General features: G+C 46.4%; 1 protein-coding gene across 1 annotated transcript in view; it reads right to left on the bottom strand.

Annotated features, from left to right (window-relative positions):
* The window catches only part of LOC122931630 (omega-hydroxyceramide transacylase-like), a 58,387-nt gene that overhangs the window by 17,649 nt on the left and 13,308 nt on the right, over window positions 1-27,430 (bottom strand). Inside the window, exons 2-3 of the mRNA XM_044285707.1 lie at window positions 26,571-26,803; window positions 14,611-14,676 (exon numbers count right to left, since the gene is read on the bottom strand). Of these exons, the coding sequence (XP_044141642.1) occupies window positions 14,611-14,676; window positions 26,571-26,803 (299 nt within the window). The remainder of the gene's footprint in view (window positions 1-14,610; window positions 14,677-26,570; window positions 26,804-27,430) is intronic.

Here is a 27,430-nt window from a genome sequence, read left to right on the forward strand (position 1 = left end):
TGTGCCCAAGGAGCCAGTTCTTTCCAGCTGCTCTTCATTCACTGTGGTCCTCTGCTGCATGAGCGTCAGCGTCTGTTCTAAGATAAATATGAGAGGGATGCTGCAGTTGTCCCTCTGAGAAAACTTTGTGGCCTCTTCGAAGGGCTTCAAATCAGCTGCAGCTGCAGACAAAGCAACACATGCTTCCTTCTGCTGAGGCTGTCTGATGCATAACAAAATCCTTCACGGCTTTCTGCTGCTCGAGCATGTGCAATGTCAAATTCCAGCAAGTTTGTACGTCGCAGATTAAGCAGTGTAGCAGCAGGCTGTTCTGTCGATGCAGATCCAAGAGAGCGTTCCTCACCACGTAAGAGTGGCTGAAGTGGTTGAACAGTCTCTCCTGGACCTTGCCAGCACCTTGCAAAAGCCACTGTACTTATTAAGAAAGCGCTGCACCACTAGGTTGGTGACGTGCGCCATGCAGGTAGCATGTTATTTCGCCTCAGGTTCAGGGCGGCCAGGATGTTGCGCCCATTGTCACTGACCAGCTTGCCCATTTGGAGTCTGTGGGTTGATAGCCAGCAAGATGTTTGGTGCTTGATATAGTACAACAAATGCTCATTGGTGTGTCTCTCTGAGGTCGATCAGGGCATGGAAACGCTTGACCTGACACTTGATAGGAAGGAGAGGTACTGCAAGCGATCCTGTGCCCTGCGGCTGTTGGGGACGGGAACGTGTCAATTGGGGAGAAGGAAGCGGATAAGTGCCTGGTGTGGGAGCCAGGCCGACACAATTGTGGGGGAGGGGGTTAAAAGGATCTGGCCCTGTTGCCAGGTTGCTGCCTTGCCGCTGCTAGAAAAAACATTGACCCAGTGGGCCGTGAAAGACATGTACTGTCCCAGCCATAAGAGCTGTTCCAGGGGTCCACCGTGGCATTAACCTTGCCACACAGCGAGAATCGCAGGGAGCATCCAAAGTTGTCTTCCACATGAGAGTACAAGGCAGGGATGGCTTTTTTGGAAAAATAATTGTGGATAAAAATATTCCAGCAAGGCAAAGCACACTCCATTAGCTCCTTAACCACCTCCCGACCGCTGTATGCATATATGCGTCCGGGAGGTGGTTGCTTTATTCCTCCTGGACGCATATACGCGTCTTCTCGCGAGACGCGCGCGCTCACAGGAACGGAAGGTAAGCGAGTGGATCTCCAGCCTGCCAGCGGCGATCACTCGCTGGCAGGCTGGAGATCCGAATTTTTTACCCCCTAACAGGTATATTAGACGCTGTTTTCGTAACAGCGTCTAATATACCTCCTACCTGGTCCTCTGGTGGTCCCTTTTGTTAGGATCGACCACCAGAGGACTCAGGTAGGTCAGTACAGTCGCACCAAACACCACACTACACTACACCCCCCCCCCCCCGTCACTTATTAACCCCTTATAAACCCCTGATCACCCATGATCACCCCATATAAACTCCCTGATCACCCCCCTGTCATTGATCACCGCCCTGTCATTGATCACCCCCCTGTCAGGCTCCGTTCAGACGTCTGTATGATTTTTACGGATCCACGGATACATGGATCGGATCCGCAAAAAGCATACGGACGTCTGAATGGAGCCTTACAGGGGGGTGATCAATGACAGGCGGGTGATCACCCATATACACTCCCTGATCACCCCCTGTCATTGATCACCCCCCTGTCATTGATCACCCCCCTGTAAGGCTCCATTCAGACGTCCGCATGATTTTTACGGATCCATGGATACATGGATCGGATCCGCAAATCACATGCGGACGTATGAATGGAGCCTTACAGGGGGTGATCAATGACAGGGGGGTGATCACCCTGATTATCCCCTGTCATTGATAACCCCCCTGTAAGGCTCCATTCAGACGTCCGCATGCGTTTTGTGGATCCGATCCATGTATCCATGGATCCGTAAAAAATCATGCGGATGTCTGAATGGAGCCTTACAGGAGGGGTGATCAGTGACAGGGGGGTGATCACCCTGATCACCCCCTGTCATTGATAACCCCCCTGTAAGGCTCCATTCAGACGTCCGCATGTGTTTTGTGGATCCGATCCATGTATCCATGGATCCGTAAAAATCATGCGGACGTCTGAATGGAGCCTTACAGGAGGGGTGATCATTGACAGGGGGGTGATCACCCTGATCACCCTGATCATCCCCTGTCATTGATAACCCCCCTGTAAGGCTCCATTCAGACGTCCGCATGCGTTTTGTGGATCCGATCCATGTATCCATGGATCCGTAAAAAATCATGCGGATGTCTGAATGGAGCCTTACAGGAGGGGTGATCAGTGACAGGGGGGTGATCACCCTGATCACCCCCTGTCATTGATAACCCCCCTGTAAGGCTCCATTCAGACGTCCGCATGCGTTTTGTGGATCCGATCCATGTATCCATGGATCCGTAAAAAATCATGCGGATGTCTGAATGGAGCCTTACAGGGGGGGTGATCAGTGACAGGGGGGTGATCACCCTGATCACCCCCTGTCATTGATAACCCCCCTGTAAGGCTCCATTCAGACGTCCGCATGTGTTTTGTGGATCCGATCCATGTATCCATGGATCCGTAAAAATCATGCGGACGTCTGAATGGAGCCTTACAGGGGGGTGATCAATGACAGGCGGGTGATCACCCATATACACTCCCTGATCACCCCCTGTCATTGATCACCCCCCTGTCATTGATCACCCCCCTGTAAGGCTCCATTCAGACGTCCGCATGATTTTTACGGATACATGGATACATGGATCGGATCCACAAAACACATGCGGACGTCTGAATGGAGCCTTACAGGGGGGGTGATCAGTGACAGGGGGGTGATCACCCTGATCACCCCCTGTCATTGATAACCCCCCTGTAAGGCTCCATTCAGACGTCCGCATGTGTTTTGTGGATCCGATCCATGTATCCATGGATCCGTAAAAAATCATGCGGATGTCTGAATGGAGCCTTACAGGAGGGGTGATCATTGACAGGGGGGTGATCACCCTGATCATCCCCTGTCATTGATAACCCCCCTGTAAGGCTCCATTCAGATGTCCGCATGCGTTTTGTGGATCCGATCAATGTATCCATGGATCCGTAAAAAATCATGCGGATGTCTGAATGGAGCCTTACAGGAGGGGTGATCAGTGACAGAGGGGTGATCACCCTGATCACCCCCTGTCATTGATAACCCCCCTGTAAGGCTCCATTCAGACGTCCGCATGCGTTTTGTGGATCCGATCCATGTATCCATGGATCCGTAAAAAATCATGCGGATGTCTGAATGGAGCCTTACAGGGGGGGTGATCAGTGACAGGGGGGTGATCACCCTGATCACCCCCTGTCATTGATAACCCCCCTGTAAGGCTCCATTCAGACGTCCGCATGCGTTTTGTGGATCCGATCCATGTATCCATGGATCCGTAAAAAATCATGCGGATGTCTGAATGGAGCCTTACAGGGGGGGTGATCAGTGACAGGGGGGTGATCACCCTGATCACCCCCTGTCATTTATAACCCCCCTGTAAGGCTCCATTCAGACGTCCGCATGTGTTTTGTGGATCCGATCCATGTATCCATGGATCCGTAAAAAATCATGCGGATGTCTGAATGGAGCCTTACAGGGGGGTGATCAATGACAGGGGGGTGATCAGGGAGTCTATATGGGTGATCATCCCCCTGTCATTGATCACCCCCCTGTCATTGATCACCCCCCCCCCCCCCCCCTCACATGGACGCACCATACCCCTCACGGAATCCAAATGCGTAAACATTTTTAGACATTTATATTCCAGACTTCTTCTCACGCTTTAGGGCCCCTAAAAAGCCAGGGCAGTATAAATACCCCACATGTGACCCCATTTCGGAAAGAAGACACCCCAAGGTATTCCGTGAGGGGCATATTGAGTCCATGAAAGATTGAAATTTTTGTCCTAAGTTAGCGGAAAGTGAGACTTTGTGAGAAAAAAACAAAAAAAATCAATATCCGCTAACTTATGCAAAAAAAAAAAAAATTCTAGGAACTCGCCATGCCCCTCATTGAATACCTTGGGGTGTCTTCTTTCCAAAGTGGGGTCACATGTGGGGTATTTATACTGCCCTGGCTTTTTAGGGGCCCGAAAGTGTGAGAAGAAGTCTGGGATCCAAATGTCTAAAAATGCCCTCCTAAAAAGAATTTGGGCCCCTTTGCGCATCTAGGCTGCAAAAAAGTGTCACACATGTGGTATCGCCGTACTCAGGAGAAGTTGGGGAATGTGTTTTGGGGTGTCATTTTACATATACCCATGCTGGGTGAGAAAAATATCTTGGTCAAATGCCAACTTTGTATAAAAAAATGGGAAAAGTTGTCTTTTGCCAAGATATTTCTCTCACCCAGCATGGGTAAATGTAAAATGACCCCCCAAAACACATTGCCCAACTTCTCCTGAGTACGGCGATACCACATGTGTGACACTTTTTTGCAGCCAAGGTGGGCAAAGGGGCACATATTCCAAAGTGCACCTTTCGGATTTCGCAGGCCATTTTTTACACATTTTGATTGCAAGGTACTTCTTACACATTTGGGCCCCTAAATTGCCAGGGCAGTATAACTACGCCACAAGTGACCCCATTTTGGAAAGAAGACACCCCAAGGTATTCCGTGAGGGGCACGGCGAGTTCCTAGAATTTTTATATTTTTTGTCACAAGTTAGCGGAAAATGATGATTTTTCTTTTTTTTTCTTTTTTCCTTACAAAGTCTCATATTCCACTAACTTGCGACAAAAAATAAAAAATTCTAGGAACTCGCCATGCCCCTCACGGAATACCTTGGGGTGTCTTCTTTCCAAAATGGGGTCACTTGTGGCGTAGTTATACTGCCCTGGCAATTTAGGGGCCCAAATGTGTGAGAAGAACTTTGCAATCAAAATGTGTAAAAAATGCCCTGCAAAATCCGAAAGGTGCACTTTGGAATATGTGCCCCTTTGCCCACCTTGGCAGCAAAAAAGTGTGACACATCTGGTATCGCCGTACTCAGGAGAAGTTGGGCAATGTGTTTTTGGGTGTCATTTTACATATACCCATGCTGGGTGAGAAAAATATCTTGGTCAAATGCCAACTTTGTATAAAAAAATGGGAAAAGTTGTCTTTTGCCAAGATATTTCTCTCACCCAGCATGGGTATATGTAAAATGACACCCCAAAACACATTCCCCAACTTCTCCTTAGTACGGCGATACCAGATGTGTGACACTTTTTTGATGCCAAGGTGGGCAAAGGGGCACATATTCCAAAGTGCACCTTTCGGATTTCACCGGTCATTTTTTACAGATTTTGATTGCAAAGTACTTCTCACACATTTGGGCCCCTAAATTGCCAGGGCAGTATAACTACGCCACAAGTGACCCCATTTTGGAAAGAAGACACCCCAAGGTATTCCGTGAGGGGCATGGCGAGTTCCTAGAATTTTTTCATTTTTTGTCGCAAGTTAGTGGAATATGAGACTTTGTAAGGAAAAAAGAGAAAAAAAAAAAATCATCATTTTCCGCTAACTTGTGACAAAAAATAAAAAAAATAGGAACTCGCCAGGCCCCTCACGGAATACCTTGGGGTGTCTTCTTTCCAAAATGGGGTCACTTGTGGCGTAGTTATACTGCCCTGGCAATTTAGGGGCCCAAATGTGTGAGAAGTACCTTGCAATCAAAATGTGTAAAAAATGGCCTGCAAAATCTGAAAGGTGCACTTTGGAATATGTGCCCCTTTGCCCACCTTGGCAGCAAAAAAGTGTGACACATCTGGTATCGCCGTACTCAGGAGAAGTTGGGGAATGTGTTTTGGGGTGTCATTTTACATATACCCATGCTGGATGAGAGAAATATCTTGGCAAAAGACAACTTTTCCCATTTTTTTATACAAAGTTGGCATTTGACCAAGATATTTTTCTCATCTGTTAAACAAAAGTCGAGTGATAATAAAGTAAGCTTCATTATTAAAAATCTGTTTGAAGAAGTTTTGCCTGATCCTGTTGGCAGATCTGGTTATTGCAAAATAGGTTGCTTTAGGACCGTCTGGGGTGGCAAGGAGATCCTGGAATTTGAAAGATTGTCTGGTCAGGAGGTGTTATATGAAACAGACCCCCTACCATCTTCCCTGGAATTGGTAAACCTAAATGAGGCTTTTCACCATGTGGAAGATGTATGGCTTGTTCCAATATGGAAAGGGCCACGGAGTTCCACAACTCCACTGGTAAAAAAAACTTTCGAATAGCACATCTTTTGACATGCTCCAGCACAGCAGTCGTCTACTATGCTACATGTCCCTGTCCAAAGATTTATGTGGGTTTCATCACAAGGGAGCTGAAGGTCAGAGTGTGGGAACATGTTCTGGATATCTTAACCGCTGATGATGAAAGAGATATAGCAAATTTGAAGCCTATTGCCACACATTTTAAACTTCATCATGCTTGTGATCCTAAAGTCTTGAAAGTTTGGGGGATAGATTGTGTTTTGAAAAACATTTGTGGTGGAGATACTTCAAAGAAACTTGCACAATTAGAGTGCAAGTGGATCTGGAAGCTAAATACCTTACGCAATAGACTCAATGAGTGCACAGGTTTTTTTGGTCTTTTCTATAGACATTTCTCTTTTTCAGTTGACATTTTCCGGGTCAGCATACACCAAGTGTTTTTTGTTATGTTTTAATTAGATATATGAATTTTCTATATTTTTTTTTATTGTTTTAGGTTGATCACTATATAAATTCACACATTATTTTTTCTTCAATCGTATATCTGCTTTTCTGGCTCCATCCATATGTATTGTTATGCACCTATTATTCTAATTATTCATTTATTTATTTTCCTGTAAATTTTACATTTTTTACTATCATCCATTTGAAAAATTAATAATGTTTATTACTATTATATTTATTATTACTATTATCATTATTATGATTCCTTCATCACTTTTTATTATTTACCATTAACATTTTTGTTATGTTTTTCACATATTTTTGATGTTTTGTATTTTTGTATGGGGGATCTGTGGATGACACACTTTTATGGGGGATCTGTGGACATCACACTTATATGGGGGGATCTGTGGATGACACTGTTATGGGGGATCTGTGGATGGCACACTGTTATGGGGGATCTGTGGATGATACACTGTTATGGGGGATCTGTGGATGATACACTTCTATGGGGATATTTGTGGATGACACCGCTATGGGGGGATCTGTGGATGACACTGTTATGGGGGGATCTTTGGATTACACATATATAGCATTTTATGCTGGTCCCCTCTGTGTCTTCTCATGTCCCTGTGTGAATAGTGACCCCATTACTACAACTACTACTTCTGGCCGGATACTTAGTGCTGCTGCTACTCACATTCTGACTCTCAGGCTTGTTGTGCACTACCCTGTGTATTGGTGTAGTAAATATATATGTTGGTAAGGCTGATTAGTCAGCCTGCATTTGTGGGAGGGGCGGAGGCTCTTCTTATACGAGCCACAGCTTCATTCACAGGGGCGTGTTCTCAGGTGCACAGCTGCCGCTGGGTGTCATTAGCTTCTCTGGTGGTAGGAGTCTTTCTTTGCAGCATGGAGCTTGTTATTTTGCTCTCTGCTACCGTAGCATGCACGCGCCATACTACGTAAGTAGGTTGGTCCAGGGCCGTCTCTCCTGGCCGGTCGGAACCAACTTTGCTATCGAACGGGAGGCTTCGCCTCAGACTCCGCTCCCTCAGGTTTGCTTGTTGGGGCTAAATCCTTTTATTTCTTTTCACCTTTGTTTGTTGGTAATAGGAGTTGGTTCCTATAAATCTTACAAGTTTCACTTCGCTTTGTTCATCTCGTATGAAAAGTTTGCTGTAAAGGAAGCGTTACCATGTTTGGAGATCGGACGCAGAGTTTATTGTTTAGGCCTCTTGCTGTAGCTGTTCCTTGCCACGTGTCTCCCCCTCCCCCGCTACCACCATCTTTAGACTTCATGTATTTCACTGCTCCATGTGCTTAAAACCCTGCCGCACTTTACGCTCTGCTGTTACCCTGCGCGGCATTTACACTTTCTGCTTTTATTTCATGTTTTATGCTGCATCCGCACGTCCTTACTGTCCTGCACTTTCCTACTCTTGGTTCGTATTCACTCAGATTGGTCCCACATTCAGGCTGCGGTCACGTGTTGGCTGTTACATCTCATTCCCTACCCAGCCGACAGCCGGATCCGTATTACACGCCTGTTATTACATGTTCTATACTCGGCTTGCAGCCATAGCTGCTACTGTTACTTCGTTTTTATTCTCTGAACGCACCACCCTGGTGTTCACACCTTGCTCCACTCACAACCAGAGCTGCGTTTATGCATTGACTGGTATACCATTTTTTCTCTGCTCTCTTTCTCTGTGAGAGCTGTGTTTTCACGTCCGCTGTCACAACATGTTCTTATTAGGCTTGTTTCAGAGCTGCATTCACGTTCATTGTTACATCATGTTTATGCTCCACTAACATTTAGAGCTGCTATTCTACCAATTTCATTCTCGGCCACACCCAGAGGTGCATTCACACTATGCTGTAAAAAAATTTTTTGCACTCCACCCACGACCAGAGTTGCATTCATACGTCTATCGGTATATCATGTTTGCTCTACTCGCACCCAGAGCTGCGTTCACACGTCCTATGCTACTACAGGTTCTTTCCAGGCTCATTTCAAGAACTGCATTCACGTCGCTATTACATCTGTTATGCTCCGTTCACAACCAGAGCTGCTGTTATACCAAATTTCATGCTCTGCTTATACCCAGAGTTGTGTTCACATTTCTACTGCTACACCAGGTCGTATACCCCACTCGCCAAAGCCGCTTTCCATGTCTGCTGTCACATCAAGTTAATATTCCGTTCACATCCAAAGCTGCGTCCGCATGTCTGCTTTTACATCCCGTCCTATACTCCATTCACTACTAGAGCTGCGTTGACGTGTCTGCCTTCGCATCATGTCAATACTCTGATTGCATTTATACGTCTGCTTTATACCATGCTTTTCATGCGCTACCCATACTCAGAGCTGCGCCCATACCATGTTTTTTAGGTACCACTCACATCCAAAGCTGCATTCACCCATTTGTTGTTACATCATGTGTTGTACTCTGCTCCCACTCAAAGCTGCATTCTCCTGTTCATTGCTACGTCATGGTTTTGCTCAATAATCTCACCGGGGCAGTCTGCACCCACCGCTCTGGTACCTATCTCCTGACAAACATAACTGCGTTCTTTTCAGGCTTACGTTCCTTTCCTCGGTGGTCTGTTACATTCCATAGGCCTACTTTTCTGTTTAATCCTGGTTCATGATCACTCAGACTGGTCTCCTTTTACTTCTAGTTCGTATTCACTCAGATTGGTGAACTGGGGCAGGATACCAAACAGCTCCTCAGCGGAGGTCAGTGGCCGATAGGAGTAAGTTTCCTGCTATGTTTTCACAAGCTGTTCGTTTGTTTGTCACAATAAGAGACTTCTCTTAGCGAACTTGCATCGCCTCAGGCTCTTGTTTTTCTCCCATCTCTGTTTTAATTTCATGTTTACGTTTTATGGTTCGCAGTGGTTAGTGTTATGTACGCACATGCTTCGGATTTCTAATGTCTATATTTTCAACGCCTGTTGGCAGTTATGTTCCTTAGACCACCTTCTGGCCAATCCAATCATTCAAGTCTCTGCATATCCTATCAGGTCCGGCTTACGTTTTAATTGCTTATCGTCGCCACAACGTCATCCCTCTGGCTTCGGGGGCCCCTATGACTGATCCGGCCTCATGGCTCCGGGGGCCCAATGCCCATTTTTCACGTTTTGTTTGTTAAGGGTACGACATGGTTGTAGGCTGGTTAGTGTCCCAGGTTTGCTGTTGGAGGGGGTCATGGTTATGCGAGTCCCCAAGGCATTCTGGTGCTGCATAAGTGGTTTATTAAAAAAAATAATATATAAAATGAATCATAAGAGGCTCGCACGAGTGGCTCTTCGCTTATAGGACCTCACGATTGGCACTGACACTTGTAGTTCGCCCGGCCATCTGATACTTTTTTCCGCCATAAGAGACTCGCACGCATGGCTCCCGCCATAAGAGACTCGCACGCATGGCTCCCGCCATAAGAGACTCGCACGCATGGCTCCCGCCATAAGAGACTCGCACGCATGGCTCCCGCCATAAGAGACTCGCACGCATGGCTCCCGCCATAAGAGACTCGCACGCATGGCTCCCGCCATAAGAGACTCGCACGCATGGCTCCCGCCATAAGAGACTCGCACGCATGGCTCCCGCCATAAGAGACTCGCACGCATGGCTCCCGCCATAAGAGACTCGCACGCATGGCTCCCGCTCAGAGGATTTCACAATTGTCATCGACATTGGTAGGTCATACGGCCATCTGATGCTATTTTCCATGGCACACCTTTCAGAAGTTTTCTTTTGGTCATTTATATTTTACAGATTAGTACTTGCGGTTCATTTCAGCCTCATTTCATTAACAAGCTTTACCACATGTCTTTGTCTTTCTAGGTTGAGTCCCGGTTGATTACTAAACCCGTCGGGTTAAGCCCCAATCTTTTCCCAGCTGTCCTTAATTCTTAAGGTTCGCTGCCCGGCCCCATGGGCCCCTGGTGGTTGCTTCGGCCCCATGGCTTCAGGGGTCCGACCAATGGTTGTCTGTCCACCTGTGCAGCTTTGCTTTTGGTTTGAATGGCTCACATCTTTACCTGCTCGCCAGCTTATGTTATTTAGGTTTCATTTTAATGTCCGTTATTATCTCCATTTTCTATCACGTTTCCCTTCGTCTTTTCAGGTCATGCAGTTGAATTCATGTTGGGGGTCACCTTCCACGTCGGTCAGGTCTCGTTTCTAACGATATTTCGCCTTGCATGTTATTCAGGCCACATAGTTTATCTTGGGTATCCAGGTCACTCATTATAGTCATAATTTCTTTTTTTTAAAACAAACAAAAAAAAATAAAAAATGGCCCCATGGCTTCGGGGGCCCGATGACAGCATCGGCCCCATGGCTTCGGGGGCCCGATGACAGCTTCGGCCCCATGGCTTCGGGGGCCCGATGACAGCTTCGGCCCCATGGCTTCGGGGGCCCGATGACAGCTTCGGCCCCATGGCTTCGGGGCCCGATGACAGCTTCGGCCCCATGGCTTCGGGGGCCCGATGACGGCTTCGGCCCCATGGCTTCGGGGGCCCGATGACGGCTTCGGCCCCATGGCTTCGGGGGCCCGATGACCGGCTTCGGCCCCATGGCTTCGGGGGCCCGATGACGGCTTCGGCCCCATGGCTTCGGGGGCCCGATGACGGCTTCGGCCCCATGGCTTCGGGGGCCCGATGACGGCTTCGGCCCCATGGCTTCGGGGGCCCGATGACGGCTTCGGCCCCATGGCTTCGGGGGCCCGATGACGGCTTCGGCCCCATGGCTTCGGGGGGCCCGATGACGGCTTCGGCCCATGGCTTCGGGGCCCGATGACGGCTTCGGCCCCATGGCTTCGGGGGCCCGATGACGGCTTCGGCCCCATGGCTTCGGGGGCCCGATGACGGCTTCGGCCCCATGGCTTCGGGGGCCCGATGACTGTTTTCAGTCCTGCTGGGCTGATTGCCTGGTTTGGTTGTCCATCTGTGCATCTGGGTTGATTTGGCCCGTATGTATCACATACATGCCTACCGGCTTCCCTAAATTCCTAGTAATCGATGTTGATCGCTCACTTTATGTTTTGACCGCAAACTGGTCCGGTTCGCCCTACAGCATCATTGTCATGTCTTACGCAGATACTTTGTCTTGCTTTAATTGTTCATGTTTCGCTCAGGTCCTGCCAGAGGAGGAACAAGCAGGTCAATTCCCTCTAGCATTTCAGTCTCTGACCGTAGTCGATCATATCTTGTCAACCAGGTCCCCGCGCAAAGTCATTGCCTTTTTACCACGACCAGGAATTCATTTTCGCAGGTAGCTTCATTGCAATTGCATTCCCTCACTCATGGGAGGGCAAAACGGAATCTTGTATATTATGGCTTCGTAGCTTCTTGCCGCACTAACCTCAGACCCCCTACAACCAAGTTGAATCGGGTTTTGGACAAGGTCCAGCATTTTCTCACGCTAGAAGATTCGTATAGTAGGTCGGTCTTCACGCCTCAGGTGTTAAAACAATTCCCGGACGCACGGACCACGGCTAGCAGATAGCTGTTTTCTGGGGAACTATTCAAGAATTCTCTTTCTATCTACATAGTTCTTTTTGGCCCTCATTCCTGCCTAGTCTAGGCAGTTAGGTTTCGGTCCCACGATCTCCTGAGGCTGGGGCATTGCCAGTACTCGCACTAGAACCAAAACTTTACAAGGTTTAGTTGGTTTTCATGATCCATTTCACAACGTATTCCCAGTCCTCCATTCTGCTTCGGGGCAGTATACGCAATATTGAGCATTATGTCTCTGGCCTTGTCATCCACAAGATGGGTTGTAGGTCTCCTTCTGGTCTTGCCTCATACACCCTGAATTTCCGCTCTAGATCCCTGACTCCTTGCAGTTGGCTTGGGGATTAGTTTGCACATGCCATTCGAGTTCCTTTTCTACCCTACTTGGCTTGGTTTTTGCCCACTTATAGGCCTACCCACGATCATGGCTTAGGGCACACAACAAGCCATTTAGTCAAGTTAGCTAAGACACGCCTAGCTGGGTTAGGTTGTTCCCGTGGTTTCTCTCCCTAGGGTTCTTCGGATATCTCTTGGCCGTAGCCATGACCACAAGTTGGTAAGGCTGATTAGTCAGCCTGCATTTGTGGGAGGGGCGGAGGCTCTTCTTATACGAGCCACAGCTTCATTCACAGGGGCGTGTTCTCAGGTGCCCCACCCTCCCTCCCTTATCTTCTCATTTCCACAGGGTATGCCCACTTATAGGCCTACCCACGATCATGGCTTAGGGCACACAACAAGCCATTTAGTCAAGTTAGCTAAGACACGCCTAGCTGGGTTAGGTTGTTCCCGTGGTTTCTCTCCCTAGGGTTCTTCGGATATCTCTTGGCCGTAGCCATGACCACAAATATATATATATATATATATACATACTGCTTTGAATATAATCAACAACCCCAAAAATATATATATTGGAAACATGTGAACAGAGAAATAACGATAAATGGATTTGGGCCTAAATTTGTTACACAGATACTTTTGTGTGCTGGACTGTGTATTGGTGCACTGATCACCTATATGCTGGTTTAATTAAATTGAACAAGTCCCCAAAAAATTAAATCCAACCGTGTGGAGAAAAAATAAACATAAAACAGATGGTTGAGGCCTGATGTTCAATTTCTCGTTATCACTTACAGGTACATTCCTGCCCTACCCTGTGTTTTGCTGTAGTAATCATTTATATATGCTACTTTAATTAAACTGACCAATCCAAAAAAAGCAAATTCCAACCATGTGGAAACTGAATATACGTAAACGGATGACCCTTAATATCACGTTAACACTCACAGATAACTTATTACCCTATAGTGTTTTGGTGTACTGATCACCTTTAGGCCTCTTTCACACTACCGTTTTTTTTTTCCGTTTTGCGGTCCGTTTTTTGCGTTCCGTATACGGTCCGTATACGGAACCATTCATTTCAATGGTTCCGCAAAAAAAATGTGTTCCGTATGCATTCCGTTTCCGTATTTCCGTTTTTCCGTTCTGTTGAAAGATAGAACATGTCCTATATTTGGTCGCAAATCACGGTCCGTGGCTCCATTCAACTCAATGGGTCCCCAAAAAAAACGGAACACATACGGAAATGCATCCGTATGTCTTCCGTATCCGTTCCGTTTTTTGCGGAACCATCTATTGAAAATGTTATGCCCAGCCCAATTTTTTCAATGTAATTACTGTATACGCCATACGGAAAAACGGAACGGAACAACGGAACCACAACGGAAGCAAAAAAACGGAACAACGGATCCGTGAAAAACGGACCGCAAAACACTGAAATGGGCATACTGTAGTGTGAAAGAGGCCTTATGCTGGTTTTATTAAATTCAATAACCCCAAAAAAGTTGTAATTCTAATAGGAGGCACAGCAGCCACTGCTTCTCACTTCCCAGCTCCCCTGCCTTCCTATTCTACACACACAATTCTTCATCTTCTTTTTCTTGCCATTCTAGCCTTTCCCTTCACTCTCCCTGGCTTTAGAATACAAGCTTGATTGATTTATGACTGTCCCTGATAATTTTTTTCACTCTCCCTGACTCCCTAAGATATTTTTTTGGGCAGACAGTTGTTCTTCCTCTCTTGTGTTTTTTTTTTTCTGCCGGCATGTACAGTAAAATGGAGCCATTTTAGCGGATTCGTCCAAAAACTAACCTGAAATTAGTTAGCACATCCTTAGATATGATATTACAGGCAGAGGACACAGTGTGCGCCCAAGTGCCACAATCCCTTCCACAGATGATCAGCAATGGTGACAGAAGTCACACCTCTACCGATCACATATTGAGGACTTTTCAGTAGGATAGGTCATCAATATTGTATAAAATATGGTATGCAACATTTGGCATATTAAATAAAATGATATAAACACAGGTATATACAGTACTATAGGTAGATACTTAGGTAGAATTATCTTCACTTACCACTCCTCGGAATGTAGGTGGCACAAACCCACAATAAAAAGGAACAAAACAACCACAGATAAGAACCTGTGAAAATAATTATTACATTGGATTAGCAGCATATTTTATAATTAATATTGTCAGCTTGGACACGCAGTAATTCTACTTATTGAAAAATGTTACTAGAAGGTGACCATAAACCTCTGAGGCAGGGCAACATGTCCAAGGTGGTGGTTCTGAAGCTCCTGCCTTTGGCACCTAAAATTCAACATGACTGGTGTTGAATAAACTGTCATTCATTTACTTGTTCCCTGTTGCTCCTTTTCCCACCAGTTTCTAGTGTTTAGTCACAGTAATATAAATTAGCAAAAAATAAAATAAATATAGATCATTGTTTCTTTTTTAATTCATAAGTTGCCCTCAATTGCACCCCAGACGACCATTGCTTATTCTGCCTACCCCTCAACCCATCCCTGCCAGAGATATATACTAAATAAGCCCATACAGACTTAATAGCTGATGGCTGAACGTTCGGCCGACGGCTATCTCTCCTGACTCCCCCATACGCATTTGGCTTGCTCCCTTTTATGACTAAGGTATTCAACACAGTCTCCCCTTCTTCTCCTTTCACGCCTCAGTTCCTAATAGCCACCATCACGGTGCTTCCAAAACCTGACAAAGACACCACCCGATGCTGTAATTATGACCTTATTTTTCTCATTAATACTGATATAAAGTTTTTCGTCAAGGTCCTAGCTAATAAATTGACTCATCTAATTCCCAAAATTATTCATACTGACCAAGTTGGATTTGTACCCAAGAGAGAGGCTCATGATAACACCAACAAAACTGTCTTATTGATTTTCCATGCCCTTAAAAAAGCTATCCCTTCTTGCTTCATCTTGGTCGATGCTGAAAAAGCCTTCAACTGGGACAAGTGGACTTTTCTACACTCAGCCTTTAAGCGAATAGGTATTTGTCTGACCTTTCTGCATAAAATATTCACCCTCTATACTTCCCCTTCTGCACAGATTAGGGTAAATGCTTCTCTTTCCCTGCCCATTACTAATTGCACTAGACAGGGATACGTATGTCCCTTGTTCCCCCTATTTTACTGTATGTCATTGCCATGGGACAATTAGCCTTTGCGGTTCGAAACTCCACAGATATCCAAGGTATCAAAATTAGCTAGTGTCACCACAAGTTGGCCCTCTATGCATGACTTATTGCTTTATGTCACTAATAGAGTTGAGCGAACACCTGGATGTTCGGGTTCGAGAAGTTCGGCCGAACATCCCGGAAATGTTCGGGTTCGGGATCCGAACCCGATCCGAACTTCGTCCCGAACCCGAACCCCATTGAAGTCAATGGGGACCCGAACTTTTCGGCACTAAAAAGGCTGTAAAACAGCCCAGGAAAGAGCTAGAGGGCTGCAAAAGGCAGCAACATGTAGGTAAATCCCCTGCAAACAAATGTGGATAGGGAAATGAATTAAATTAAAAATTAAATAAATAAAAATTAACCAAAATCAATTGGAGAGAGGTTCCATAGCAGAGAATCTGGCTTCCCGTCACCCACCACTGGAACAGTCCATTCTCAGATATTTAGGCCCCGGCACCCAGGCAGAGGAGAGAGGTCCCGTAACAGAGAATCTGTCTTCATGTCAGCAGAGAATTAGTCTGCATGTCATAGCAGAGAATGAGGCTTCACGTCAGCCACCACTGCAACAGTCCATTGGCATATATTTAGGCCCAGCACACACACAGGCAGAGGAGAGAGGTCCCGTAACAGAGAATCTGGCTTCATGTCAGCAGAGAATCAGTCTGCATGTCATAGCAGAGAATGAGGCTTCACGTCAGCCACCACTGCAACAGTCCATTGGCATATATTTAGGCCCAGCACACACACAGGCAGAGGAGAGAGGTCCCGTAACAGAGGATCTGGCTTCATGTCAGCAGAGAATCAGTCTGCATGTCATAGCAGAGAATCAGGCTTCACGTCAGCCACCACTGCAACAGTCCATTGTCATAAATTTAGGCCCAGCACCCAGGCAGAGGAGAGAGGTCCCGTAACAGACAATCTGGCTTCATGTCAGCAGAGAATTAGTCTGCATGTCATAGCAGAGAATGAGGCTTCACGTCAGCCACCACTGCAACAGTCCATTGGCATATATTTAGGCCCAGCACACACACAGGCAGAGGAGAGAGGTCCCGTAACAGACAATCTGGCTTCATGTCAGCAGAGAATTAGTCTGCATGTCATAGCAGAGAATGAGGCTTCACGTCACCCACCACTGCAACAGTCCATTGGCATATATTTAGGCCCAGCACCCAGGCAGAGGAGGGAGGTCCCGTAACAGAGAATCTGTCTTCATGTCAGCAGAGAATTAGTCTGCATGTCATAGCAGAGAATGAGGCTTCACGTCAGCCACCACTGCAACAGTCCATTGGCATATATTTAGGCCCAGCACACACACAGGCAGAGGAGAGAGGTCCCGTAACAGAGGATCTGGCTTCATGTCAGCAGAGAATCAGTCTGCATGTCATAGCAGAGAATCAGGCTTCACGTCAGACACCACTGCAACAGTCCATTGGCATATATTTAGGCCTAGCACACAGGCAGAGGAGAGAGGTCCCGTAACAGACAATCTGGCTTCATGTCAGCAGAGTATCAGTCTGCATGTCATAGCAGAGAATGAGGCTTCACGTCAGCCACCACTGCAACAGTCCATTGTCATAAATTTAGGCCCAGCACCCAGGCAGAGGAGAGAGGTCCCGTAACAGACAATCTGGCTTCATGTCAGCAGAGAATTAGTCTGCATGTCATAGCAGAGAATCAGGCTTCATGTCAGCCACCACTGCAACAGTCCATTGGCATATATTTAGGCCTAGCACACAGGCAGAGGAGAGGTTCATTCAACTTTGGGTAGCATCGCAATATAATGGTAAAATGAAAATAAAAATAGGATTGAATGAGGAAGTGCCCTGGAGTCCAATAATATATGGTTATGGGGAGGTAGTTAATGTCTAATCTGGACAAGGGACGGACAGGTCCTGTGGGATCCATGCCTGGTTCATTTTTATGAACGTCAGCTTGTCCACATTGGCTGTAGACAGGCGGCTGCGTTTGTCTGTAATGACGCCCCCTGCCGTGCTGAATACACGTTCAGACAAAACGCTGGCTGCCGGGCAGGCCAGCACCTCCAAGGCATAAAAGGCTAGCTCTGGCCACGTGGACAATTTAGAGACCCAGAAGTTGAATGGGGCCGAACCATCAGTCAGTACGTGGAGGGGTGTGCACACGTACTGTTCCACCATGTTAGTGAAATGTTGCCTCCTGCTAACACGTTGCGTATCAGGTGGTGGTGCAGTTAGCTGTGGCGTGTTGACAAAAGTTTTCCACATCTCTGCCATGCTAACCCTGCCCTCAGAGGAGCTGGCCGTGACACAGCTGCCTTGGCGACCTCTTGCTCCTCCTCTGCCTTGGCCTTGGGCTTCCACTTGTTCCCCTGTGACATTTGGGAATGCTCTCAGTAGCGCGTCTACCAACGTGCGCTTGTACTCGCGCATCTTCCTATCACGCTCCAGTGCAGGAAGTAAGGTGGGCACATTGTCTTTGTAGCGTGGATCCAGCAGGGTGGCAACCCAGTAGTCCGCACAGGTTAAAATGTGGGCAACTCTGCTGTCGTTGCGCAGGCACTGCAGCATGTAGTCGCTCATGTGTGCCAGGCTGCCCAGGGATAAGGACAAGCTGTCCTCTGTGGGAGGCGTATCGTCATCGTCCTGCCTTTCCCCCCAGCCACGCACCAGTGATGGACCCGAGCTGCGTTGGGTGCCACCCCGCTGTGACCATGCTTCATCCTCATCCTCCTCCACCTCCTCCTCATCCTCGTCCTCCTCGTCCTCCAGTAGTGGGCCCTGGCTGGCCACATTTGTACCTGGCCTCTGCTGTTGCCAAAAACCTCCCTCTGAGTCACTTCGAAGAGACTGGCCTGAAAGTGCTAAAAATGACCCCTCTTCCTCCTCCTCCTCCTCCTCCTCCTGGGCCACCTCCTCTTCCATCATCGCCCTAAGTGTTTTCTCAAGGAGACATAGAAGTGGTATTGTAACGCTGATAACGGTGTCATCGCCACTGGCCATGTTGGTGGAGTACTCGAAACAGCGCAACAGGGCACACAGGTCTCGCATGGAGGCCCAGTCATTGGTGGTGAAGTGGTGCTGTTCTGTAGTGCGACTGACCCGTGCGTGCTGCAGCTGAAACTCCACTATGGCCTGCTGCTGCTCGCACAGTCTGTCCAGCATGTGCAAGGTGGAGTTCCACCTGGTGGGCACGTCGCATATGAGGCGGTGAGCGGGAAGGCCGAAGTTACGCTGTAGCGCAGACAGGCGAGCAGCAGCAGGATGTGAACGCCGGAAGCGCGAACAGACGGCCCGCACTTTATGCAGCAGCTCTGACATGTCGGGGTAGTTGTGAATGAACTTCTGCACCACCAAATTCAGCACATGCGCCAAGCAAGGGATGTGCGTCAAATTGGCTAGTCCCAGAGCTGCAACGAGATTTCGCCCATTATCACACACCACCAGGCCGGGCTTGAGGCTCACCGGCAGCAACCACTCGTCGGTCTGTTGTTCTATACCCCGCCACAACTCCTGTGCGGTGTGGGGCCTGTCCCCCAAACATATGAGTTTCAGAATGGCCTGCTGACGTTTACCCCGGGCTGTGCTGAAGTTGGTGGTGAAGGTGTGTGGCTGACTGGATGAGCAGGTGGAAGAAGAGGAGGAGGAAGCCGAGAAGGAGGAGGTGGCAACAGGAGGCAAAGAATGTTGCCCTGCGATCCTTGGCGGCGGAAGGACGTGCGCCAAACAGCTCTCCGCCTGGGGCCCAGCTGCCACTACATTTACCCAGTGTGCAGTTAGGGAGATATAGCGTCCCTGGCCGTGCTTACTGGTCCACGTATCTGTGGTTAGGTGGACCTTGCCACAGATGGCGTTGCGCAGTGCACACTTGATTTTATCGGATACTTGGTTGTGCAGGGAAGGCACGGCTCTCTTGGAGAAGTAGTGCCGGCTGGGAACAACATACTGTGGGACAGCAAGCGACATGAGCTGTTTGAAGCTGTCTGTGTCCACCAGCCTAAATGACAGCATTTCATAGGCCAGTAGTTTAGAAATGCTGGCATTCAGGGCCAGGGATCGAGGGTGGCTAGGTGGGAATTTACGCTTTCTATCAAATGTTTGTGAGATGGAGAGCTGAACGCTGGCGTGTGACATGGTTGAGACGCTTGGTGACGGAGGTGGTGGTGGTGGTGTTGGTGGTACATCCCCTGTTTGCTGGGCGGCAGGTGCCAACGTTCCTCCAGAGGCGGAGGAAGAGGCCGAGGCGGCAGCAGCAGAATAGGCCGAGGCGGCAGCAGCAGAAGAGGTAGCAGGGGGAGCCTGAGTGACTTCCTTGGTTTTAAGGTGTTTACTCCACTGCAGTTCATGCTTTGCATGCAGGTGCCTGGTCATGCAGGTTGTGCTCAGGTTCAGAACGTTAATGCCTCGCTTCAGGCTCTGATGGCACAGCGTGCAAACCACTCGGGTCTTGTCGTCAGCACATTGTTTGAAGAAGTGCCATGCCAGGGAACTCCTTGAAGCTGCCTTTGGGGTGCTCGGTCCCAGATGGCGGCGGTCAGTAGCAGGCGGAGTCTCTTGGCGGCGGGTGTTCTGCTTTTGCCCACTGCTCCCTCTTTTGCTACGCTGTTGGCTCGGTCTCACCACTGCCTCTTCCTCCGAACTGTGAAAGTCAGTGGCACGACCTTCATTCCATGTGGGGTCTAGGACCTCATCGTCCCCTGCATCGTCTTCCACCCAGTCTTGATCCCTGACCTCCTGTTCAGTCTGCACACTGCAGAAAGACGCAGCAGTTGGCACCTGTGTTTCGTCATCATCAGAGACATGCTGAGGTGGTATTCCCATGTCCTCATCATCAGGAAACATAAGTGGTTGTGCGTCAGTGCATTCTATGTCTTTCACCGCTGGGGAAGGGCTAGGTGGATGCCCTTGGGAAACCCTGCCAGCGGAGTCTTCAAACAGCATAAGAGACTGCTGCATAACTTGAGGCTGAGACAGTTTCCCTGGTATGCATGGGGGTGATGTGACAGACTGATGGGGTTGGTTTTCAGGCGCCATCTGTGCGCTTTCTGCAGAAGACTGGGTGGGAGATAATGTGAACGTGCTGGATCCACTGTCGGCCACCCAATTGACTAATGCCTGTACCTGCTCAGGCCTTACCATCCTTAGAACGGCATTGGGCCCCACCATATATCGCTGTAAATTCTGGCGGCTACTGGGACCTGAGGTAGTTGGTACACTAGGACGTGTGGATGTGGCAGAACGGCCACGTCCTCTCCCAGCACCAGAGGGTCCACTAACACCACCACGACCATGTCCACGTCCGCGTCCCTTACTAGATGTTTTTCTCATTGTTATGGTTCACCACAACAACAAATATATTATTTGGCCCAATGTATTGTATTCAAATTCAGCGGGATATAAATTTGAGGCCTAGTATTTAGGCGCTGGGTGACCGGTATGGATTTAGTGACAGAATTAGACTTGGAAATGCACAGAAGCGTGTGTGTGAAGTTATTCTGAATGACCCTATGTGCACCTTCAATATGATCTACCCTTTTAGGGATAGATTTCAAATAGCTCTGATATAGCAGAAACGACTAAATTATGAAATTGCTAAATTGGGAATTGTATTTCAACCCAGAACAAGAAATGTGCTTGAACGGACACTAAATAACTCGCCCAGCTACAGCACTAGGGACAGATTTAGCTGGATATAAATTTGAGGCCTAGTATTTAGGCGCTGGGTGACCGGTATGGATTTAGTGACAGAATTAGACTTGGAAATGCACAGAAGCGTGTGTGTGAAGTTATTCTGAATGACCCTATGTGCACCTTGAATATTATATACCCTTTTAGGGATAGATTTCAAATAGCTCTGATATAGCAGAAACCACTAAATTATGAAATTGCTAAATTGGGAATTGTATTTCAACCCAGAACAAGAAATGTGCTTGAACGGACACTAAATAACTCGCCCAGCTACAGCACTAAGGACAGATTTAGCGGGATATAAATTTGAGGCCTAGTATTTAGGCGCTGGGTGACAGGTATGGGTTTAGTGCCAGAATTAGACTTGGAAATACACAGTAGCGGGTGTGTGTGAAGTTATTCTGAATGACCCAATGTGCACCTTGAATATTATATACCCTTTTAGGGATAGATTTCAAATAGCTCTGATATAGCAGAAACCACTAAATTATGAAATTGCTAAATTGGGAATTGTATTTCAACCCAGAACAAGAAATGTGCTTGAACGGACACTAAATAACTCGCCCAGCTACAGCACTAAGGACAGATTTAGCGGGATATAAATTTGAGGCCTAGTATTTAGGCGCTGGGTGACAGGTATGGGTTTAGTGCCAGAATTAGACTTGGAAATACACAGTAGCGGGTGTGTGTGAAGTTATTCTGAATGACCCAATGTGCACCTTGAATATTATATACCCTTTTAGGGATAGATTTCAAATAGCTCTGATATAGCAGAAACCACTAAATTATGAAATTGCTAAATTGGGAATTGTATTTCAACCCAGAACAAGAAATGTGCTTGAACGGACACTAAATAACTCGCCCAGCTACAGCACTAAGGACAGATTTAGCGGGATATAAATTTGAGGCCTAGTATTTAGGCGCTGGGTGACAGGTATGGGTTTAGTGCCAGAATTAGACTTGGAAATACACAGTAGCGGGTGTGTGTGAAGTTATTCTGAATGACCCAATGTGCACCTTGAATATTATATACCCTTTTAGGGATAGATTTCAAATAGCTCTGATATAGCAGAAACCACTAAATTATGAAATTGCTAAATTGGGAATTGTATTTCAACCCAGAACAAGAAATGTGCTTGAACGGACACTAAATAACTCGCCCAGCTACAGCACTAGGGACAGATTTAGCTGGATATAAATTTGAGGCCTAGTATTTAGGCGCTGCGTGACAGGTATGGGTTTAGTGACAGAATTAGACTTGGAAATACACAGTAGCGGGTGTGTGTGAAGTTATTCTGAATGACCCAATGTGCACCTTGAATATTATATACCCTTTTAGGGATAGATTTCAAATAGCTCTGATATAGCAGAAACCACTAAATTATGAAATTGCTAAATTGGGAATTGTATTTCAACCCAGAACAAGAAATGTGCTTGAACGGACACTAAATAACTCGCCCAGCTACAGCACTAGGGACAGATTTAGCTGGATATAAATTTGAGGCCTAGTATTTAGGCGCTGGGTGACCGGTATGGATTTAGTGACAGAATTAGACTGGGATATGGCCAAAAAATAAACAGACTATTGCTGGTTAAATGCACTTGGTGTGACAGCTTCACCCTGATGTAGGCTTTAGCCAAAAAACAACCACACCATTGAGGGTTAAATGCACTTGGTGACAGGCGCAGCTTGCCCCTGATTTAGTATATGGCCAAAAAATGAACAGACTATTGCTGGTTAAATGCACTTGGTGTGACAGCTTCACCCTGATGTAGGCTTTAGCCAAAAAACAACCACACCATTGAGGGTTAAATGCACTTGGTGACAGGCGCAGCTTGCCCCTGATTTTGTATATGGCCAAAAAATGAACAGACTATTGCTGGTTAAATGCACTTGGTGTGACAGCTTCACCCTGATGTAGGCTTTAGCCAAAAAACAACCACACCATTGAGGGTTAAATGCACTTGGTCGCAGCTTGTGCTGGCGCACCACAAGACACAAAATGGCCGCCGATCACCCCAGAAAAATGTGACTGACAAACGGTCTGTGCAGCCTAAAAACAGTGAGCAATTGAGGATCAGCAGCTCAATGATCCACAGCTGCAGATCGATCAGTTAATCAAGTCCTTTGGAGGAGTTAATCTGCCTAATCTCGCCCTACTGTCGCAGCCGCAACCTCTCCCTACGCTAATCAGAGCAGAGTGACGGGCGGCGCTATGTGACTCCAGCTTAAATAGAGGCTGGGTCACATGGTGCTCTGGCCAATCACAGCCATGCCAATAGTAGGCATGGCTGTGATGGCCTCTTGGGGCAAGTAGTATGACGCTTGTTGATTGGCTGCTTTGCAGCCTTTCAAAAAGCGCCAAGAAAGCGTCACAAAAGCGCGAAGAAAGCGACGAACACCGAACCCGAACCCGGACTTTTACGAAAATGTCCGGGTTCGGGTCCGTGTCACGGACACCCCAAAATTCGGTACGAACCCGAACTATACAGTTCGAGTTCGCTCATCCCTAGTCACTAACCCTCTTATTTTACTCCCCCTCTTTTTGCAAGAGTTTGAGAGGTTTGGGGCCCTTAGTAATTTCAAAGTAAATTATTCCAAAACTGAAGCCCTTAATCTAACTCTACCATCAGATTTGTTTACGCAGCTGAAATTTAATTTTTCTTTTCTGTGGCAACAGATTCCTTCCTATCTATCTGATTTGTATACATCAAATTATTTGCCCTTATTACACAGTACAGCACGAGACATTAAATCTTATGATAGGCCTCAACTCTCTTGGTTTGGTTAGATTAATGTTTTCAAAATGGACATCTTGCCATGTTTTCTGTTATAGCCATTCTTTAGTGTTGAGCGAATCAAAGTCAAATGAATTGACTTCGATCCGAATTTCATGAATAATTCAATTCACTGTGAAGCAGAATTTTCTTGCGCTTTGTGGTAACGAATCAAATTTACCTGAAATGCTGGTAAAAAAAAATACATACTCACCATCTATTTGCGCGTGATGAGCCAGTTGTGGCCATCTTGATTGCAGACACCACACAAAATCTCGTGCGGGGTGATTTATGACATTGCCATGCTGCCTGTGTGTGGTGGTGTTGTCAGTAATTACACCATCGCACCCAGCCAGTGTGATTTTTGCGTGGTGTCTTCAATCAAGATGCCTGTGACGGTCTCTACGCGAGCAAATGAATAGGGTGAGTATTTTTTTACCCTGATTAACCCCTGAAATGCCTAAATTGTAGCAGAAGATGCTGCGATCAGCACTGAACATGGCATCAGAGGTGTTCAATGACTGGGCGAGGTGCGATCGTCACAAATCAAATTTCTGTTTGAAATTCGGTGAAGCAGCCGAATCAAATTTTTATAACTTCACTCATCTATAACTCTCTTTATAGTCTTTGCCTCAATAAGCCAGAGTCTCCGGTTCCCTCTTTCAACACTGCTTGGGAGAGAGAATTGGGACTGAGTTTGTTGGAGTTGGAATGGCAAAAGGTCTATACCAGAGCTCATAAACTATCTGTGACATGTCAAACTCAGGGAAAAAATTGCAAGATCTTGTCAAGAAAAAATCTTGTCAAAATAAAAACGAACAGGTCCTCAATACAAAAGAAGCATCATGTGGTTGTGTTCCTGACACCTTATGGCCATATGGAGCTGTCACCACCTGATGCCTCTTAGCTAACCAGATGCAGAGTGAATTTAATTTGCATTTTTTTGTTTTGTTTGGCGGCAAGTCCTTTTTAGGACTTGCCACCAAACAAAACAAGAAAATGTGCTGCTTGTCTAACTTAGCCATGCTTCCCTGAGCATGGCATACTTTATTTTATGGTCCTGCACCACTATCCCACAACACCCTCATTCGTCAGTTATGCCCTCAGCACCACACATGTCAATCTGAAGCGACTGGCTACAGAGGTATGGCTAACCACTTTGCTTCTTTGCAAACAAAGGTTTCTCCCCTCTGTGTTCTCATAAAACCTACTAATTTTTGTGAGATCATGCTTTGTACTCTCTCCCACTAGAACAGCATCTCACTTTCACTACAGTTAGATGTTGCCGCCAAGAGGAGACTCCTTTCAGACTGAGACGCTGTGCAGGCACAAAAATAGTATGCAGCCTAGTCTCACGAGAATTACTAGGTTTCAGGAGATCATGATGCATGCTGTGACAGATTATCACAGCGGGGAAAAACCTTGCCTTGCAAAGAAGCAAAGTGATTAGCCTCACCTCTGTGGCTAGTCACTTCAGATTAACATGCGTGATGCTGGAGATTTAGGGGGAAATAACTGAAGAACGAGGGGAGCAGGAATACAGTAAAGACAGCATGGCTAGTTATAGTATACAAGCATCACAGTTTTAGAAATTACCTGCATTCCTGGAGCATCTTTTCTTTTATGTCTATTATATTATCCTGTCTGAGCCAAAAGTCAGGTATATGATTTTGGCTGGTATCAACTGATACTGACCATTAGAGATGAGCGAAGTTATCAAAAAAATTGATTCAGCTGCTTCATCGAATTTCACAAAGAAAATCTATTTGTTACAAATATTTTGTCACAAATCGCATTCCATTGTATGTAGCGGGTGCAATGATGGGGAACGACAATCTCGCCGCCCCCCATCATTGAACCTCTGATGCCATGTTCACTGCTGATTGAGTAATCTGACATTAACATTGAAGCCTTTCAGGGGTTATCCAGTGGTAAAAAAATAAAATAAATACATGCTGTCATGACCATCTTGATTGAAGAAGTCACTGTGCCCGACCAGTGTGCTGATATGGTGATGTCACATGCCACTACTTGCAAGATTTTGCGCAGTTTCTTCAATCAAGATAGCCATAACGGCCTTTTCGTGAGTATGTTTTCTTTTTATTTCCCACCATTTCAGAAAAAATGTATTATTTACCACGAAGCGCGAGGAAATTCGGCTTTGAGGCGAATTGAATATTATGGAGGATAATGTGTTCTTACTGGAATACCCCTTTTAACAAACAATAAAATTTTATCTATAACATGTATTACTTTACTAGAATGTAAAACACAAGAAAACCAAGTATAAGAGAATACTCTGCATTGCTGGCGTTCTCTCATATGGAAGCTAGATTTCTAGAAAGAAAATGTTTTACATGAATTATAGTGATACTGTACCTGAACGACTTCTTCTTTGGAGGTGTAATCAGAAACCAGTATGGTTTTTCCATCTGACAGACGTGTGAGAGCAACATGGAGTCTTCCAGTTGCAAGTTGATGTGCATTTTCAGGCAAAAAATTAAGGAGAGCTTTCCGTAAAATTGCTAGCAAATTAAAGGTTGGAAAAAATGGGCCAAATATGGTTTTCCTAGCTTCATTGGCTGCATGTAAGATAATTTTCTGTAGCTCATCTTTAAGGATAAAAAGGGCAAAAGTTAGAATTGTAATCACAAAAGATAATCAGAAAAACTACAATACTATTTGTCTAAGATTATAGTAAACACAGCAAAGGTGTTTACAGGTGTTTAATATGACCTATCCTCATAATAGGTCATCAATATCTGATCGGTGTGGTTCCAACAACTGATACCCCCGCCATTCAAGTGAAGAGGTTACGAGTTGCGACGCTCCGTCCATTGAATAGCGGCAGACCCCACCGACCATATATTAATGACCTATCCTCAGGATAGGTCATCAGTATTAAACACCTGGAAAACCCCTTTAAGTAAATGTTATGGAAAGGTTATTCAGCTAACATTTGGAAACCAAACTGTATTGAATGGCCGAAAAGGCTGATTTAAACCATTTTGCCTGACCTTCAGCACCATTATGAACAAGCATGACAGAGGCAAACCAATGGCAGATGTATGTTGAAGATTTGATCTGCTGTGTTGGATTATTTCAGTCAGATCTGATAGATATGCACATCATCAAGGATAGCCCTGTCTAAGCCACAGATCACCACAGAGATGGATTGGTCATTTGCTCAAATGACAACAACATTCCATGACCAACCGTAAATAAGTTAAGCAGATTCT

Source organism: Bufo gargarizans, chromosome 3 (genome assembly GCF_014858855.1).
Source record: "Bufo gargarizans isolate SCDJY-AF-19 chromosome 3, ASM1485885v1, whole genome shotgun sequence".
Lineage (NCBI taxonomy): Eukaryota > Metazoa > Chordata > Amphibia > Anura > Bufonidae > Bufo > Bufo gargarizans.